Below are 12,327 nucleotides of genomic sequence, written 5' to 3'. Positions count from 1 at the left end.
GTTAAAAAAAAAAGTCATTACCCGGCATGTCAGTACAAAGACTGCCCCTTCAGAATTTAGCTGCTGCTGTTGTTTTCCTTTGGCCATCTTTGTGTTCCTTTTGTTAGTGCTCAGATCCTGTGGAAATGGCAAGAATCTGCCCATGCGTCTCTGATGGTAGAATAATGAGATGCTTTTAGTCAAATAGCTCAAATTGTTACAATTGGCAACTAAATGGTCCTCATTAGGCTTATGATATTGACACGCTGAGATCAGTGGAGTCAGTCTCTCTGAGTAGCTGCTTCAGGTTGTTGTCAGACTGGAAGAGAGTATTTTGTAGGTTCAAAATTGGAAAGGTGGGTTTTGCATCCATGAGGCAAACTGGCAATGTATATCTTTTGATCTAACCTCTGTAGGTCAACATAGATTAAACGTCACAGCAAGGTTATTCCCTAATTGATTATAACATCGAAAGAGAGGTGCGTGACGATAGGTAAAGAATAAGGTCAAGGAGATGAGTGGTTTCTGAAGATGCAAAGTTTTAACTCTGCACATAACTGGGTGAGCTAAGAAAGGAACTGGAAACTACCTGAGACAAACCAGACGACCTTGAGCGTTGCATGTGATGGTTTTGCCTCATTCTTCATTACGAGAACTGGCAAATAAAGGTAATGAAATAAATGCAATAATAAGTAGAGCTGACCTCCCAGGAGAGGAAGAACCAAATTGCTGCTGCTAAACTGAATATTCCTGGGGAAATTAACCACACATCTCTCTTCTGCATGACCCCCGAGATCCTCATGCTGCATATGATCATTTCTAGGAAAATAACAGCTCCTGAAATGATGTTGCTGACAGGGACCACAGTCACCTGAGTGTGAGAAAGAGAGAAACGGCAACTACAGCAGTAATTATTTGTTTTTCCCTAAGTGACAAAGACTAGATTTGATTCCCTGTTAAGGAATTTGAGCACCAGCTTGGAGGCTTCTATGCACCTTCTCTGCTGGAAAGCAGGGAAAATGAGGCATAAGATGCATGATATTGAAATAGCAAACGCTGCACTGGGCTGAGAATGTACGAACTCCTACATGTGCTGCCAGCCAGATGTGAGTAATGCAGACGTTTCCTCTTTGGACGGGTATGAAGAGTTGATGCGTTCTTTCTGCAGAGAACAGGAAGGATGATGCTGAGCGTTTTCACATCGCTGAGAAGCCCGTTGTAACCCCTTAGTTCCCAGTTCAGCTTCAGGCTTGCTGTTATCAATTGACATGCTGCCAACGCTCCTGGTGTGGTGGGAGAGCTATGCTGCGGGCTGTCTAGTACATCTAGTACCCCAACTGCACTCAGCAGAGCAAGCGCGTAGGTCCTTCCTGCGAGCACATACAACCGTGGGGGTATTCTGTAGCAGCTATGGCCAGGTGAAACAGCAGCATGTGCTTTTCCAGCTGCAGGGTTGAATTGCATCCCAAAGGGTGGGAGATTTTATCAGAAAGACAAGAGCATTTCAGCACGCATTGAACTGCAAGACTGGGTCTGCACCGGGGGGGACAGACTTGCTGTAGCATGGAGAGGGAGTGACTTCGACTGTTAGAATAAAGAACATCCAGAGAAGTTAAAGGTTGAATATCTTTGGAGGAGGAAGCAAAACTTGCCTCCTGAGGTCATCCAAGCATGATAAATCCACGCAATCGTCTAAGGTTTCTTACTTGGCTAATACAACAGAAGTTAAGCTGAGGATCTCCAGCGCCTGGGAAATGTCAGGTGGCATAGCTTGGAGTTACTTCTGTGACAGAATCAGGCATACTATAGATTGCTGGATCTGTCTTTGATATTGTGAGGAGCAGTAGGCATACCTGCTGCAAAGGACTGAGGGTGGTTCTGAATCGAAAGGTTGCTTCTGACTCTTAGGTTGGTTTTCAGATCCTTTAACTGTCTCATTTGACCAGGCTGCAGCTTGTTGGTTGATATTTCAGAAAGCTCGAGTCAGTGGCGCTGGCATAGTAACACAGAGCTTAGCCAATCCCTTTAACTCTGTATCCTGAGTTGCAGAAGAAAATTCAGTGTTTTCTCCATGAGAGATGGCACGTTTCAGGACAGAACAAAAGACCCCGTTCCCAACAGTCCTCAGTTTAGCCATTTTATCCACAAAGCGTGGAGGAAAGTTACAAAAATAATTTTGGTTAGTAGTTGTTGATGGAGTTTCTCTTGGTGCTTCTGTACAAAACAGGCTCAAGAGGAATGAGCTTCGTGCACTTAGAATATCTTTTCTGATAGTGATTTGATTTTGAAGCATTTTTAAAAAAACTTATAAAAATGAGGAAAACCTCACATATGAGTCTTTTGTGTGGGAAGGCCTGTGCATAGGAGCTGCACCAGTCACCCCACACCTTGACACTGCGTTTGTGCACCATCTTCTGCATGACTCTGATGGAGCTTCTGCTCTCTGTTTTCCAGGCAGAACCCAGATATGCAGCTGCAGTTACAACAGAGACCACCTCACCACCACAGCCCAACTTCTTCCTTGACATCCCTGGGATCTTTGACTTTGCTTCAGTCTCCGCCACCATCCAGGCTGTCCCCTTCCCAGCATCAGCAACCTCTGACTCCAAGCCAGGGAGATCCTGGCATCCTGCCACGGACCCAACAGCCGTTCTTGTCAAACCAAGTCCATCAGGGAGATTTGTACCGACTATGCCAGCCCTTCCTAGGCCCGCAGCAGCAGCAAGGCGACTCCTATTCAGTAATGTCCCGGGCTCAGCAGATACCTTCCCCATATCAGCAGATGCAAGTAGATCCTTTTGCCATAGTTTCCAGGGCCCAGCAGATGGTGGAAATCCTGTCAGAAGAGAACCGGTCTCTACGACAGGAGCTGGATGGGTGTTACGAGAAAGTAGCCCGGCTGCAGAAGGTGGGTGGTTTTGGATATCAGGCACTCTCCTGTGTCTAGTATTGTCCATAATTGAATCATCTAATCTGCAACTGTGACATTCCTTGCTTGAGGGATTGATTATCTACTGTAGAGTCTTTTATATGTAGATTGATTAGTCTGTGTCCTGTCCCTTTGGGCAGCAGCTTAACTTTGTCACATGATGGAATTCTGCCTTCAGTTTCATTCTAACAGCTAATTGACCGTGCTCAAAAGAGCATCCTCATCAGCTGTCTTGAAGAGGCTGACTGCTTGGCTTGCTTGGTTAAATTAAAGCTAGTGTTCTTGCGTCCAGGATAGCAGCAGGCTTCATTTTGCCATCAGTCTAAAAGACTTAAGGTAGTGCAGGAAGGGCCTGTTTGGAATGACATGAGACTATAGTCACTCAAGGAGACAACAGGGGACATTGCTACAAAGCTGGTTGGCAGGACAGTGTGCAAGACAAGTACTGCTGCTATGGCTACATCGAAGATATTTGGACTGTAGGACTGAAACTAACACTTCTTTTGTCACTCCCTCAATACCGCACAACTTCCATGAAAACTAAGTATCTTGCTTTGGATTGAGCTATTCGCCACCTTTGGCTTTATGAAACAAGTAGAGTAAGTAATGCTAAAACATTTTAAAGAAAATATCCCAGTGAGAGCCATCAGTAACGTGCGTGTGTGGAGGTATTTCATTGCAGCCTCATAGAAATAACTTCTTGATGGCCAGTGGTTTAAGGCTGTGCAGCAGGTCAGCTCTGCTTTTGCCTTGCAGCTGTGAAAAGAGTGATGCTACTTGCAGTTTAGGACTCCCTGGGCCATGCTGTGCTCTTTGCACTGAGCAGTCTCCAGGGCCATATAAAATGTGTGGCTGCTCAAAACACTTGTTTGAGTTCAGGTGACCAGTGTGGCTTTCCACACTGGTTTATTCCCTATGTTACCTCTTTCCAGGGACACAAGTTCATTTTGTTGTATTTTTTTTGGAAGGTTCCTGGCCAGGAAATGCTTTAGAGAAGTGTTTGACAGCTTCCTGATAATGAAAGAAGGATAAAAATGTGCTTCCCTCCACCCCACCTTGTTGATCACTTGCTGTAGACAGTGCTGGTGGGGTTTGCTATTATGTGGATCCATACTTCCATAGCAATGCAAAAACATGCCTGGTAAGGAGAGTTGGAATTAAATCTCCTTCTGCTCTGGGTGATCAGAGAAGCTTTACACTGAAGTCTAGAAAGAAGGATAAAACATATTTTACTGCAAATGCTTCCCTCCCCCCATTTAGTAAATTGAATATGTAAAAGCAGAACAAAGTTGTTGAAGTGTAAACATAGACATCAGAAGGTTTTACTGTGAATTTTGGAGCATAACGATTACAGATCTGCAGAGTTCATCAGTAATGCAAGATCTGCTACTAGCGTATTTTTTTAGCATAGTTTTGTCTGCCTTTCTTGTTTTATTTTACTTACTCAACTTGGTATCGCATCAGATATTTACAGAAATGTTTTTTGCCCAAACTAACAGTAGTGCCAAGCTGCCCCAGTCTTAGGAAAAAATAGATGACATTTGCACTTCTTCAGTTTGCTCTGTCTATGCTCTGATCATATTGGGGAAACAGAGCTAGAGTCTGGAAGGAGAGTCCAAATCCTCGTTTCAACCATTGGTATTCTTTACGTGGAAGGATCCATCACAAACCTGAAACTCTGTTGTTTTACTTCATGTATAGGTGTAGGTTTCTTTCAATAAAGAAAACTTGAGAGAAAGTAATCTCCTTTCTAAGGCTGAATGAAAGGAATTGTTAGTGATAAAATAGTAAGTGCTTGTTTTCACTTCCACTGCAGCTGGAAACAGAAATTCAGCAAGTTTCAGAGGCATACAAAAACCTGGAGAAATCATCCTCTAAGCGGGATGCCCTGGAAAAGGCCATGAGAAACAAGCTGGAAGGAGAAATTCGTAGGCTTCATGATTTCAACAGGGATCTAAGAGGTGAATGAAGTAAAACTACTTCCTTTTTTTTTTTTATTGTTGTACTTACTTGGCAGGACAGTGTTTTGCTGCAGAACTCACTGTGTCTGTTGAAACAACTAGAGTATGGCAGGATACTCAGGTATATTCAGTAGTCTGAGGTCTTAAGTGCTTGCTGGGAGTATGGAAAAGACAGGTTTAGGAGTGTGCTGCAGTCTCTCATTTCCAGCCTGTTTCTCATTGAGAAGAAACACGTGATAAGCCAAATACCATAAACCAGATGCGAGCCTCGAATTCTCTCTTGTCTTATATCCTAGACACAATTTGTACAATTTGTTCAGTTTATACAAATGGAAAGACGTTTCGCTGACTGCCTAATCCCACACCAGCATGTTCACTTTATTTCCTGTCCAGTGACCCTTTTGCACTGACATACAAACTGCAGACTGTCTGTTCTTCCTGAAGGTCTTGTCATTCCTTATCAATGTAGGCATCTGGTTTTTTGGATCTCCCTTCCTTTTCCAGAGTGAGATGTTATTAGCGTCTGGTTCTTGCTAAGAGGCTAAGGCAGTACGGCGGCTGGCAGTGGGGAGTGATGTTGAATGGTATTTGACCTTAACGTGGGTCAAAGTTTAAGCGTTAGTTCGAAAGGCGAAAAACATCTGCAATTTGAGATTTTTAAAGGTGCACAATCAGTCTTTTAAACTGTAAGTTTAATTTTTTATGAAAGCCTTCTGATTGCCCTGCATGTTGTCTGCTCTCACTGCCCCATGTCTCTTACTAAGACTGTGTTCCCAGAAATTGTTTTGCGTGCAAGAAGTAAGGCCATACAGTGCCCAGCGCTATCGAGAAGGACGGTACGCAAAGGCCTGCATTAAATAATATTATTCATAATAAAACACAGCATAAACATTTCATTCTTATTTTTTGTAGACTGATATACGTTTCTAACAGCTTGCAGCAGCAGAACTGTTAAGCTGTCCTCAGGGTCTTACACTTTTTGCTTATGTCAGGTAACTGGACAAGAGTGATTTAATCTTCTAACTATTAAGATTCAGCAAAGATTTATAAGGGAATCTTTTAATTGCATGGTGAGATTTATTTGGGTGGAAAAAATAAGGTGTCTCAACATTTGTAAAAACTGAAAAAATAACCTTGTGTGTTACAGTAATTTCTCTGGAACTTTACTTAACCTGTTTTGTCTCATTGTGAATATTTTCTCAAGGACTTAATTAGCCCTTCAGAAGTGAGTGCCAGCTTCTGATAGGCTTTTTACTTTTCCTGTGTAGAATTAGGAGATCCTAGCTTGCATTAGAAATGTCCTGAGCAGACGTGACTTAGTGCTTTTAAATTTTAAATTAATTAGTGTTCCTTTTGTTGAAAAATTTTGCAGAACGCATGGAGACAGCCAACAAGCAGCTTGCAGAGAAGGAATTTGAGGGCTCCGAAGACAATCGGAAAACCATCTCTCAACTCTTTGCACAAAGTGAGTTATGCAATCATTATGGGTCAGTAGAAATGCTCCGGTCATCCTGGGAAGGGTAACAGTGCAGCAGGTTAGCGTAGTTCAGAGCTGTTGGTTTTCTACCAGGAAAGAAATCAAGGCAGTGACAGTTCAAAACTGGCAGTGGAGAATGAAGGAGGGATTCAAGAATTCTTTTTCTCTCAGTATGTAAAGTCCATCTGATAGCATTTATTAGAGATTTTGGAGCAACTGTAGTTTGCAGTTAAACTGTAAAATTAGTGTTTACCCCATAACATACAGGATAATTTGTCCACCTGTTCTGTCCCCCAAAAGCTTTGGAATTAAACCTTTCCAGGCTGGCAAGAGTCCTGGCATGAGTGAAGGCCAGTGGGAGTGGAACCTTGTAGGTCTCCTGCCTCTTTCCTCTTTAATTTGCCACTGCCTTACCCAGTTCAGCAAAAATAAAGGGGATGAACACTGCCTGCAGTCTGCTGCGCTGGGTAGGGGTCATGAATTCTGTCCACAGCAGTGGATTTATCACAAGGCAAACCAAAATGATGGATGTGAAATGCTGCTGTTCCTTTGTACTGAAATGTCTCGAGGCCGACGGCGGCAAGCCAACTTTTCTCTCATCCCACAGTGTACTCCACCCTTCTGACAATGCTCACTTTTCTCCAATTGTTATATAAAAAGGTAATGCAATAAAATTGCAAAATAGGGATTTTCTGTGGTGTAACACACACTGCTTCTACTCTGACAAATGCTGGTATCCCTCTCTTGTGTTGTCTTTAGCTTATTCCTTGTGGCTTACGTTGCAAGCAGATGGCTCTCAGGGTGTGAATTCAAAACTCCTGGTGGCAAAGTCTGTGAGTTTAGTCTCGCATTCAGACTGTTTGTGTGGACTTTGAGGTTCACAGGCTCACCCAGAGCGGTGGGAGGGTCAAAGCTGTGAGGCCTTACATTCAATTTCTCCTTTTGGAGGAACATGGAAACCGTAGTGCTACATTTCATCAGTCCCAGCATTTCTAGGGGTGCTGTAGGCACTTGTCAAGCCAACCAGTACTCGTTTTGGGAAAAGTCTGGAACAAAACCTCCGAAAGCCTCGCTGCAAGCACTTACAGATCGACAGTCTGCTGGCACTGATTGATACCTGCTGGCATAATGCCACCCTGTCTCATCTCTGCCTGTTTTCTGCAATACATTTTAGCATGCTGACACGGCCAGAAAATAATTTCCTGGGTGGAGGAGAAATACTGGGGTGCGAGAGATGGAGAAAAGAATAGGCAAGTGGTGACATTAGCCTTTGTCCTTGTGTCTTATGTCACAGGCTTGCTCTGAGTTGCAGTCAGGGTTTGCTCTGCAGAGGTCTGGCTGCTGTTGGTGGACAGGTTTGTTTTGCAACCGGTGTGTGGGCTGTGTTGATTCCCTAACAGAAGGGAATCTTTAGCTACTCTGTGTTGCTAAAGCTTTGCTCCTGGCTCTCTGCTGGCAGAAGAAAGGGAATAATTGTGGTCCTGTAAATATAGTTATGCACATGCTTGCACAAACGGGCCTGTGTACTCCATATGCAGTCTGTCCTAACACCCAGGATCTAGTTCCTGTTTTTCAAGCCTTCCACTCCTTGTCCTCATTCCTTTGTCGTGGGATATTGGTTTCTGGAATGCAGTTTCTCCAGTGTCATCAGTGCTGGGTGTAGATCACTCCAGGGAGTATTCTGTGGTTATATATCCAGCAAGGGTGTTAATGTTATCATTGTAGCTGGCTGGCTTCAGCTAGGAATGACAACATATGCAGAGGACATCAGCTCTGTGTTGTGGCTTTGCTTTACACCCCTGTGTGATAATCTCTCCAGTCCCCAATTATTTTGTCGTATTTATTTTTTTATGAAGGCAGTTGCTCTGTTCCTGAAACACACGGCATAGCTGCTCACCTAAGTCCAGCTCTTTCTGGAGAGCAGCAGCAAAGGATCAGCTGCTGTGCTTGGAGTAGCCTTAAAGCATCAGACATGAACTCTTAGTGCTGGGCAGAAAGCTTTCCTGAACTGCAGGTCTGCTTTGAGGAGTGACAGAACAGATAGATGTGCCTCAGGTCTGGCCCAGGGGGTTGTTTTTAAGGGCTGTAGGGGAAAACTGAGGAGTTCTCAGTGCTCACTTGTTTTCTGACTCCGCTTCGGTACTGCCAGCAAAGTGGGACAACTGGGTGTTAACTTTGAGAAGGAGGACGGCTGCCCCAGGCAGATCAGCCTTCCTGTTTGTGGGGTCAGTGCGAAAAAAAAGGAGCACAAGTTTTTCAGGCACAAAAGTCTGCCATCTCCTCTCCCAGACTGGGATATTAAAATTACCCAGTTTGTTCTCCACTGCTGAAAGCTCAGAGGTAAAGAGGTGCCAAGTTTCACTAACCATCTGCATAATCAGAGCAAATTACCTAACTGTACTGAGTGATGCACATTCTATTCCTTCTCGCTAGTGCAGTGGCACATTGTTACTTGAAGGTACCATGCTTGTTTTTCAGGGTTGCAAGTCCTCTTCCTTGAAAGCCATGTACTTCCCCCCCCATCCCCCCCACCCCTTAGGACTACATTTGCATTTTCTCTCTTGTGAGAAGTTCCAGTACAATCTTTCCTTCACCTCTGGAGTGAAAGGCTCCTGAAAGCCGAGTAGAGGTGAGTGCTGTCCATTGATAACTCTCACTTTGTTTTGATAGACAAGGAAACACAGCGGGAAAAAGAGAAACTGGAAATAGAACTGGCTGCTGCACGCTCCACCAACGAGGACCAACGAAGACACATTGAGATCCGAGACCAGGCCTTGAACAATGCTCAGGCCAAGGTGGTGAAATTGGAGGAGGAGGTAAGGATGCTGGGTGAGAGATATTAGGGTAGCTTGGGTTCAGGTAAAAGTGACTGTGGGAATGAGTTTGTCGTGTACAAATTATAAGGAAGTCTCCTTGCTTCAAAGCTATTTATGTCAGCTTAGCTTTGTGTTGGTTAGCTAAACCACTGAACTGTACACAGATAAGGCACAAATCTGTATTTCCTTGGAAGTGCTTTCACCTAAGCAGCCATGTTTCGTTTTCTTTTTGTTTCAACTGACAAAAGTGGGCTGGAACTGAAATCCCATTCCTGGCAACCTCCTGAACTTGGCACAAATTCAGATCTGGATGGACTTTTAACTAATATCAGATGAATGCAGCTTGTCCCCTTGCCAGGTATTCCACTTACACCAGGGTATCGGGGTGCACAGTGCAGATCTCTGTATGCGCCCGGCATTCGTAATAAGCTGGGCATGACCGTGGTTGTTTTCTCTCCCTTTCCTCCCAAGGGGGGGATAATGCATTTGAGCTGCTTAGCTGGGCAGCTTTCACAGCAGTTTCTCTTGTAGCCTTGGCCCTGCCACTCACACATGGCTCTCACCTCACTGCCCTTCTGCGTCATAGTGTCTGTCCTCTTTCCTCCCGCCTACTCCTTTCCTCTCAAAGGCTCCATTTCCCACTCCAGCCTCTGCTTCCTTTACTCCTACTCTTCCTCCATAGAGAGCCTCTGAAGGAAATTTCATGACCAAGCACACTTCCTCCACTGCAGGGTTGTTCTCTCCTCCTTCAGTTCTGCCATCTTCCTGCCCAGTAGCACTCACCATCACCCTCAGTTGAGCACAGCGCCCGTATGCACCTGCATCTTCCTGTCGTCAGAGACATTCCTCAAGCCCTCCCCTTGCCTCCTTCTACTCCTCTCTCCGTTCAGGATCCCATTGTGCCAAGAGAGCAGCAACGAGCAAATATAAAGTGAACATCCTCCTGTCTTGTCTTGCCTGCCTTCCTCCTCTCCCAGGTACAGATGTAGCTGCCTTCCTAATTTTAGCCTGCTCTTCTCTAAGTTCTGTATTTGCCTCAGTAGCCCTTCCCCTGAACCTTCCCTTGTTTCTTTCCCTGCTGTCCTTAATTTTTGCCCCTTGCAGTACCTTTCTTTTTATCTCTTCAGCTTCGTGGAAGCCCTCCTTCAATCTGTCCCCTCCTGGGTCTGCTCTGCTCATTCAGGATGTTATTGCAGGGTTACCTGCCATCACGCCTTACTAGCCTTTCTCCCCGTGCTTTCCTTTCTCCATCACACCAAATTCAAGCAGTTCCTGTTTGCTTTCCAGGCCCCTTGTGGATACCCAACCCTGTTTCTCTTCTCCCCCTGTTGCTGAGAGGATGCCTTCCAGCACTGTCCATCTCAGTTTCCAGCTACCCCTTCCCTCCCCACCCCAAACAAGCACTCCTCTGCTTTCTCCCAGACTCCTCACCTTCACTGCAGGCACTGGCACATCTGCTCTGAAGCATCCCTTGCTGTGGTGCTCACAACGTGGTTGGCAGGGGCTGGGCCACAGATCATGCTAACCCAGAGACCGTCTACTTGGGCTGCCCTATGTGTGTGTTTCCACCTGTTGTCTCTGGTCCCCGACTCAGGCTGTGAGCTTTGAGGGCAGGGAGCTTTAATTTGTGCAGCGCTTAGCATCGCCAGACTGGGATCCATCACTGGGGAACCAGGTTCTGTGCAATACAAATTATAATAATAAAAAAAGAACAGAGTCAGAGGAATGCTTAAGTATCACTGGCCGCATTCAGCCTTGAGCACAGTTGACAAGTCCATTGATTTCACTATGGCAAGGCTGACTTGCACCTTTGTTTCTCATGGGGACAGGGGGCGTTAGGTAATAGGGTAATTTAAACATGACATGATTCTCTTTGGCTCTGAAACTATTCCGTCATTTAATTCTGCAACATATTGGAGCTCTTCGGCTTATATTCAGATTTCAGCACTTACTACACTAAAGGTTTGATGGTTCACTAACTTGAAGTACACAGGAATTCCTTGTGGCTTCCCTGGAACTATTCACGTGCTTGGAGTCACCGTGTGTAGAGGTGCACGTATAAGTCATCCAGCATGCGCAGCAAGTGGCTAGGTTGAACCTCTGTGTAGGCACTAATATTGGCTCCCTCACAGTAAAGTTTAAGCCTTTAGAGATAATCATAATTGTGTGTTTTCTTTCCAAAAGACGTCTCTCGTTTTGCTAGAAGAATTGGGTTCAGTGCTGTTGCAAAGTATTTCTGTCTAGGTAGAACAGTAAAATATGTAAGTAACTCTGGGCTAGATTGCATCATAGCTTAAAAACACACACATATGCTGATATAGAGTGAAATGCCCCTGTCTCGATTACTTGAGGGCTTGTGGTCATTTGCATCCAACCTTTGCTCGAATCCTAGGGAGCATAGGAAGTGCCACCCTTCCTGTTGTAGATAAATATGGAAGCGTCTCAGTGAGGGAGCAGGAATTAACTCTGCTTTTTCCTAGAGGTGAGGGGGAATAAAGGGAAACAGAAGGGTAAGGAGTTGCTTTTTCAGGTTTCTCAAATCACTTTTTAATGAAATACTTAGGATTATAAAGCATTTGTTGCCTCATTAGTATTAAATTGTGGGAACTGCTCAAATTCCCGAGCTGTTTGGTAACTTTCCGAAAGACAGCCAAGCAAGCTGTTCAGTGCTCAGGGCACCGTTTAGAAGGGACTGTACATGTCACCCTGAGTTAGTGACATTCAGTGACCAAGATATAGGAAAAAATTTATTTTATTCCTGCCAGCTTAATCTGAGTTACTAGTCCCTCTAATTGTCAGGAATTTCCAAACTAGTCCTGCAGAAGAGGGTGGAGTTTCTTATGCTAAGATTTGGCAGCCACTCTGGCTCAGGGCCTGAGGGGGGTGTGTGTGCATATTTCAGTTGTTGCATCCTGTAATGTAAGTTTTCAGCTTTTTCCCCCCCCCCCCCTTCCGTTTTGACTTCCTATTAAGCAGAGCTACCCTGCCTTGTATTCTCCAGATCCTTTATAAAAAGAATATTTCCGTTCTAATGAGAGCTGTAAGCCGTATTTCAACTGTAGCTGAATTTAAATGTTGCATTGGAATTGGAACTTCCAGATACTTTTTCAAATCCTTTGCCTGAATTGCCAGTTTGGGCAAAACCACCCATCTGTAAAATGTAGG

At 44.6% G+C, this 12,327-nt stretch overlaps 1 protein-coding gene across 5 annotated transcripts in view; it reads left to right on the top strand.

Annotated features, from left to right (window-relative positions):
• Positions 1-12,327, top strand: part of AMOT (angiomotin) — a 63,772-nt gene that overhangs the window by 33,044 nt on the left and 18,401 nt on the right. For all 5 annotated transcript variants that reach the window (XM_075106234.1, XM_075106233.1, XM_075106232.1 and 2 more), the window contains 4 exons: positions 2,434-2,887; positions 4,725-4,869; positions 6,242-6,334; positions 9,017-9,162. In XM_075106234.1, the coding sequence (XP_074962335.1) occupies positions 2,434-2,887; positions 4,725-4,869; positions 6,242-6,334; positions 9,017-9,162 (838 nt within the window). The remainder of the gene's footprint in view (positions 1-2,433; positions 2,888-4,724; positions 4,870-6,241; positions 6,335-9,016; positions 9,163-12,327) is intronic.

Source organism: Phalacrocorax aristotelis, chromosome 11 (genome assembly GCF_949628215.1).
Source record: "Phalacrocorax aristotelis chromosome 11, bGulAri2.1, whole genome shotgun sequence".
Classification (NCBI taxonomy): Eukaryota; Metazoa; Chordata; class Aves; order Suliformes; family Phalacrocoracidae; genus Phalacrocorax; species Phalacrocorax aristotelis.
Note: the sequence above shows the minus strand (reverse complement) of the source record. Positions and strands in the feature narration are given on the sequence as shown.